Source organism: Saccostrea cucullata, unplaced genomic scaffold (genome assembly GCF_032062105.1).
Source record: "Saccostrea cucullata isolate Sc308-1 unplaced genomic scaffold, CSIRO_AGI_Scuc_v1 ctg251, whole genome shotgun sequence".
In the NCBI taxonomy this organism is placed as follows: Eukaryota; Metazoa; Mollusca; class Bivalvia; order Ostreida; family Ostreidae; genus Saccostrea; species Saccostrea cuccullata.
This window is the reverse complement of record NW_026935559.1, coordinates 198817-206387: the sequence shown is the minus strand read 5'-3', so window position 1 is coordinate 206387 and position 7571 is coordinate 198817. Positions and strand designations below refer to the sequence as shown.

The 7571-nt window shown below is 36.9% G+C and overlaps 1 protein-coding gene across 1 annotated transcript; it reads right to left on the bottom strand.

Annotated features, from left to right (window-relative positions):
• Positions 1 to 4576: 4576 nt before the first annotated feature.
• Positions 4577 to 7198, bottom strand: LOC134243243 (headcase protein-like). Its single transcript, XM_062725475.1, has one exon. The coding sequence runs from the start codon at positions 7053 to 7055 to the stop codon at positions 5541 to 5543; it is 1515 nt and encodes a 504-aa protein (XP_062581459.1). The 5' UTR covers positions 7056 to 7198; the 3' UTR covers positions 4577 to 5540.
• Between the last annotated feature and the right edge of the window lie 373 nt (positions 7199 to 7571).

Here is a 7571-nt window from a genome sequence, read left to right as displayed (position 1 = left end):
AGTATCATTACATTTTATTCAGTGGTATGGGGGAGTTGCGGATTAGAGATAAGTAAAGAATAATGGCAGTGTCCATGTTTGCTATGGAAAACCGAATTATGTTTCCGATAAAAAAGTACAAGCAAATTCAAAGAATTGTTATCCCCTGCCCTTTTTGGGTGATGTTTATAATGGCAAAGTTCATGTTTTAAGGGTTAACGTTCTTGGTATCCAATGAAAAGTCTTTTCAAAAGGATTACATATGTGAAGTATGAAAGCCCTATCCCTTACCATTCAAAAGTAATGGCCAAGGTTAAAGTTTTCTCACACAAGGTCAAAAGGTCATTGTGTTATAAAGAATTTTGAAATATGAAAGTATCATTAAAAGTTGTAGGCATTTTATTCAGTGGTATAGGAGAAGCTCTTGGTATTCAATGAAAGGTCTTCCCACAAGAATTATATATATGAAGTACGAAAGCCCCAGCCCTTACCATTCAAAAGTTATGGTCAAGGTTAAAGTGGCAAAAAGTCAAGGTTGTTGGTATCCAATATTTGAATACATATGTGGAAAAACCTACCATTCAAAAGTTATGGCAAAAAGTAATAGTTTCGAATTTTTATGTAAAAGTGGGTCAAACTCCAAGGTCAAGGTCAAAAGGTCAAATTTGGTAAAATACACATATGAAATATGAAAGTCATAGCTCCACTAAATCAAAAGTTATGGGCAAGGGTAAAGTTTTTGTGACGGACGGACATACTGACGGACAGACGAATGAGATTTAATGTCCCCTAGCTTTCGCAAAAGCGGGGGACAAAAATAGGAGGTGCACAATGGCACTATATGACAAAGAATCTACGAAAGTCTCATTAAAGTTTATTCAGTGGTATAAGAGAAGTTGTGGATAAGAGATGGGCACCCCAAAGCCTTACAGACGGACGGACATTTCGATCACTATATACCACCCGCTTTTCAAAGGGAGGGGTATGATAACGATGCACTGACCTCCGACACTGAATTACCATATCTATATTGGATACCAAAACTTCATATAAACATAGCGGGTTCCAGTTAATGTACTACCAAACCTCTTTCTTTATTCCTCACTAATAAGATATCAATAGTAGTGAAGGAGAAACTTCAAGAGTACTGTTCAACGATATATTCGAAAAGTGGTGTAAATCAGATGTGGATATTAAAAATTCTCAGGAATAAGTGGAACATTTGAAAGCATCAAATTTTACCAAAATCAACAACATAAAATCTTACTTTTTAATTTATTATGCAACTTTTCTCCACGATAGATTAAAGTTCAGGCTTTCTGACATCATTGACAACTGCTTTTTTTCGAATAAATATGGAACTCATAAATTTACTTACCTTGTCATTGGTCGTTTGCAAAATATATGCGCGAATTTATGACAATATCTATGTGGGTTTTCTTCCAACAATCTGCCAGGGATACAAATTGTGCCCCATTATTAGAAGTTTTTTCATATGAAGCAGAATTCAAAATCATTTACGTGAAAAAGAAGAAAACACTTGCTAAGGCCTTCAACTCGATTTTTAGATATTCTCAATTAACAATACCCGGTTATTATTTCCATTCTTATGTCCACACGATGTATCCCAGTGAGATTGAAATAAAGGATACTACAGAGTCTGATACAGTGTACATCTGTTTCATATTTGGATCTTTTACTAGAAAAGACATAAATGGGTATCTAACAACAAAGCTTTACGATAAACTTCATGACTTTAATTGTACAATCGTCAACTTCCCTTATTTTTGCAGCAATCTACCTTTGTCACATGCATACAGAGTTTATATCTCTCAAGCATAGGCGCTTGGGTCAAGCATTTTTCGACATAATGTGTTGTCGAAAATTCATGTAACAATTTTTTTCAGTGTGCAGTGTTAAGTTTTAGTTTTTTGTAAACCTTTCTGCTTCATATACACTAGAATGTCACGGAAATTCAATTGTATACTAAAAAGAAGCTTTTCTACAGGTCCTTTCGCCATCCCGGGGAAGACTATACCTGCACACCACAGGCGCTTGTTTCATACAATAGGCTAGATTTTATACTATATAATAACACAGGCGCTTGTTTCATACAATAGGCTAGATTTTATACTATCTAGCCTATTGTATGAAACAAGTTTTATGGTGGCGAAAGGACCTGTACAGTATACAATTGAATTTCCGTGACATTCTAGTGTATATGAAGCAGAAAGGTTTACAAAAAACTAAAACTTAACACTGCACACTGAAAAAAAAAATTGTTACGAGTATAGTTCGAATTTCCTCGACAATACATTATATAGAAAAAAAAATACAGTATCCTTGACCCAAGCGCCTATGCTCTCAAGCGATTCGATACAGAAGAGCATGTTCTACGTATGAACAATTTCAAGGTAAGTTATTGACAAACAAGTTGATGAAACAAGTTTAAGTATCAGCGGTCTCGTTGAATCATTTTGTTTTATGGTTTATACAATGACCTTGTCAGCCACGGATTTTCCGCTGTGTAGCCCTAGCTTTAACCCTAACCATGACAAGGCGCATACGGCGGGTGACCGGTGTCACCGGTCGGCAAGGGGATGCTTACTTCTCCATTGAACCTGATCCCACCTTTGATGTTTTGGAGGTTCTTGTTTGCTTCGCTCCTATTATGTAATGTTCAATGGACTTTTGAGCCCGAATACTTTTCGTTATCTCCAAGTATACCTGAACAAAAACTAGATGTAATATACAAGCAAACTGATTATCATATCTGTATCCATAATCGTACGGATTATCAAGAAATCATTATGACTTTAGTCTATGAGAAAGAAATATTGTGTAAATTTATATATTAAAATTACGCAAATTCATCATTCCTTCTATTATTAAAATTAATGACATTTTGCCGAATCGTTACTGGCGCTCTGTAGATCAAGGGTAGTGAACTCTTTTTTGGAGAAATAGAGGTGGAAAAAATAGAGTTATCTTTCTTTGAATGCATTCAGATAGCTTTTATTTTTTTTTCTATACGGATAACCTAGATTTTTACATATGTAGATTAATTTTTTTTTTTTGTATAAAATGTAAATTTTTGTTTCCGTATTGGGTCACTCTTCTTCGACTTTGACCTGCATATGAATACAATTACATAGTGAATTCAAAAAGATGTAAACAAGGAAATTTTTTTAAACCACTGAGTGTACTGTTTCAAAATTTTAAAAGAAATTCTAAGGAAGAGAAATTAATCAAAATATCGTTTGTTTACCAAAATGAGGATGGAAAGAAATCAGTAAAAATATAAAAATAATATTTTAGTAAATTTATTCAGAGTGGAGAGAAATTTAATTTCACAGTTAGATTTTTAAAGTAAAATAGGAGACCCATTGTTTATACTTACATTAATTATGTATTGTTCAATAAATTAATCAATACACATAGAAGTATAATTGGAACATGTTTTAATTGTTTCTCCATTTCTAATTAAATGACTGACTGATTTTAAGAGAATTTTCTCAAACCCGAGGCGGACATTACATTTATATATACATGTACACAACTATCGATATGGAAAGCTGTACATCCTGTTTACAATACGTTTAAACCTTTAAAATAATTGTCTCTTGACATGCATTATTAGAGGCGTAATTGGAGCATTGAAGTGCTCCATTTATAGATCTAGAGCACTAGGTTGCCTCAGAATCATTCAATTTTTTCTGCATCAACACAATTCTAGTCCTTTTCTATTTCATATACAGAAAGATGGACGATTTTAGGATTTATCAAATTGCTTCTAATTTTGCAATAATGACTAACTTCCCGTCTGCAAAACTGATTACGCAAGTTTTTTGGGGTAATAAAATCCATATTTGGTTTATCTTCCTCTTGAATAAGAAACATTGCGGAAAATTGTCGCGATTAAATCCTTGGGTATGTGCCAACTTCAGACCCTTTTCTGTGTCAGGAAATTATCAATGGGTCTGCCGTGTTTTCCATCGATCTCTCGCACGCCATATCCACATATATTGCATAACAGGACTTCGAAGGATGTGTAATCTACGCTACCATGGCTCTGGTCAGATTGCATACAGGACATTTAATCAAGGTTTCGTAACTCGAAAGAGAAATCATCTTGTTCTACATTTTTGTGCATATACGATTTAAAGGGAAGTATATACCCAATATTTTATTACTCGAAAAGTGGAGCACCACCATAAACGCCCTAATAAAGTAAAGATAGCAGTGTTTTTACCTTATTTTGCTAAATAATGTCGTTTAATACTAATTCTACAGACTAATTCGAAACTGAAAATCTATGGTTTTTTTTTTTTTTTTGTATATTTATTAAAAGTAAATAAGATGAAAGTTTATATCTATAAGTTCAAACGACCTGTATCCTTTATCAATGTGCTGATGTTGGCAGTGGATTTCAACTGACAACAGCAAAGTGTTGTAAACATAAAAATGTCGGTCAGTCGCATCACGTGACATAAACCAAACAACATGTTCAAGGGCAAACTTTGACGTATTTTTAGACTACTTGGGATCCAATCTTTGGAATGACCTACATGTGATTGATATAGAACAAAAAGACAAGTTTTTGTTGTTTACATTTAATTATTAAAAAATAACATACAGTAGAAAACATATTGTGAAATGAATGCCATTTACCAAAAACGTTTCTCGCCGTTAACGATGTCATTTATAATAAGAAACAACATGATCAGCTATTAAGTTCATTCGAAGTCTTAATGTCCACAAATGTAATCCTAAAAATTCATCCCACATCCGGCAATGAATCTCAGAAAAAATACAATATGTGTACACAATATACTTCTTATAAATATAATATATATAGAAAAAAATGCTGCCTAGCGAAGTACTAGTATTCAATTTCCAAAATATACATGCGTACAAATTGAACTTTACCGTCAGACGCGATTTATCTGTCCGCATACTTTTTTCCCAAAGCATTTCAATATTTTAAAGTTGCATTTTCGCCAGCAGTAATAGTGTTTCTAAGTTCAGAAATCTGCAAAATTTTAATAAATTTGTTGGAAAATATTAACGCACAGAAAGATGAAGCCATTTGCTGAATACGTAATCCTGGCGTTGCACCAAATCAGCATTACGAGAAGTAGGCACTTTTTTTCAAATAGTCATTGCCGACATAAAAGAAAAATAGTCACAGCAAAATGTGAAAAAAAACAAAGTTGTACATGATAGATATATAACACTATGACACAAAATCCAATTAGCACTATTCAGTATGCACCAAATAATATTGTAAAGGAAAACACGTCTCTCCAATCCCCCTTGCTTGTGGGGGGTCTATGACAAAACCGATATCCTATACAAAATACATCCTACAAAGTCCTCCTCTATTCTACAGTTTATGCCTCTCCGTAGAGCAATCCGAACTCTTCCTTGTTCCAAAATAAAAATAAAAAAGTTGTGTTGTTACGCATGGGGAAAAAATGGACAAAAAGGTAACTAAAAACGTGGATAATATTGCAATAAAGTTTGTTGTTAGAGTATAAATTCTACGGAGATGCTAGAGTTCAATTCCATATAGGCTGCTTGACAATGAAGGTGTCCGACATTGGACGAATGAAATGATAGTCGTACGCTTTACAGTAAGGACATGTTATCATGCGGCTGTATTCGCTATAGAACGACAATCCCGTGTTGACGTCAACAACGGCTCGTCTGCAATGCTTGCACGTCAGTCGCTTCTGGCAACATGGCATGGCAGCAAAGATGTCGTAAGAATACATTGTGCCTAAAAGTAGAGTACTTCCATCCCATTTCCTCTTACATGCGGCGCAGCATATATCAGAACCGCCTTCCAAACAACTCACGCAGACAGCGTTGATGAATTGTAGGCGTCCGTCTGATATGACGCGAACGACGCTTTCGTCGTAGGCTTGCGGAGACAGAAAGAACGTACCGTCGATCATTGGATAGCGATCGAACACTGGTAGAACCGTTTTGCACAACACACAGTTGAGGGAACTAACTTTGTACGAACTTAGATGGGTTAGGACAAACGACCTGGTCTCGTCATTTCCCTGGCTATCTTCTTCCATCTTTATATGGTACGGGTTTTGCTTGTGTTTTGGTAGAATGTTGAACGCTGACATGTCGACTCGGCGACGGAAGTATGCCCCGGCTTGAAGCGAGCTTTCCGATGGGTTGTCATACTTCGGCTTCTGCTGTTTTGAAAACATAAAATTGCCGTTGACCACGGGTGACTGTGGTATAGGAGAGGCGGATCCAGTTGATCCCGCTGAATTTGGGGGCGAGCTGCCTGTACTGACTGTACTCTCACAGCTGTTGGTACGTAGACGCATGTGTGCAAATCCATTAACAAGAGGTGTGTTGATGGGGCTGCTTCTGGCCGGAAGACTAGAGCTAAAGGTCGAGTTGCTGCTGTTGCTTGGGCTGGTTGCTATAACGGTATTGTTGTTTATGTTGTTGATGTGGTTTATATTGACGGGAGCCGACGGACCATGGCTGGAGTTGACAGATGAGGTGTGGCCCGGTTTTCCGTTGCTTACGACGGCTATAGGCTTGTCGTTCTTTTTCTTATGCTTTTTCTTGCTTTTCAAGGCATTGTCTACAGGTTTGGGTGGCGGCACGTAGTTCAGGTCCTTTCGGATATGACCACGGCCACATTTACAATCGCAGGCTTTAAATGCGAGATCGTACCCTTTTTTGGTCCACAGGTTCTGTAAACGTTGCTTTTCGCTCCAGCTTCGAGCTCGCCCGCACGACTTCAGATACGCCAAAACAGTTTCCTCCCAGTCAATAAAACAATTGCCATGCATCCAAATTCCCATTGTACACTGGTCATTATTGCAATAAACTCTTACCGCATCCCCTGGGTCGCTCGTGTCTATCAACTCGTCCGGGGTGAGACAGGTAGACGGCGTGCAGCACGCTACGTGAGTTTGCTGGTCTCCATTTCGAGCAGCGTGCACGTTGGCGTTTCTGTCATGGCCAATCTGCTGCACGTTGTTATTCGTATCCTCCCTTTTTCCTCTTTGATTTTTGTAATGCTTTTGGTGCGGCATCTTCTATACAGCATAAACTTTTGTATTTCATTAAAATATGCAACTGTCACAGACACAAAATTCTTCTTTTACCACGAAACATTCAAATACACATACCGGCCGCTTCCATCTGCCGGCGAGATTGCTTGTTTTTGTTGATACTCGGTGGGCTACTCGTAAATGGCTTACATGTGAAAGATGATTGGCTGTGAATTCGGTCTTTACATTTGATTGGTGTTCTCTGACCTCTGAACCCCCATGATTGATATGGATCCAGCAAAGTAACGGAAAAAATGTGTTTACGTTTGCAGTAGAAGTAGGTCGAGGCCGGTTGACTCATGTAGCGTATTGTCAATATTGCTAGAGTTTGTTTATCACGGCAAATTCTCCTCGGGAAATAACTCTGGTATACATTGTAAAAGTGTAATGGTTGCATATTCTGTTATCACATCAATAAAATATTTAAAACTAGGTCGGCGTATTATCTGTGGTTTATAGGAAGGAAACTTCTAGCTAATCGGGGCAATGTTTTCTACT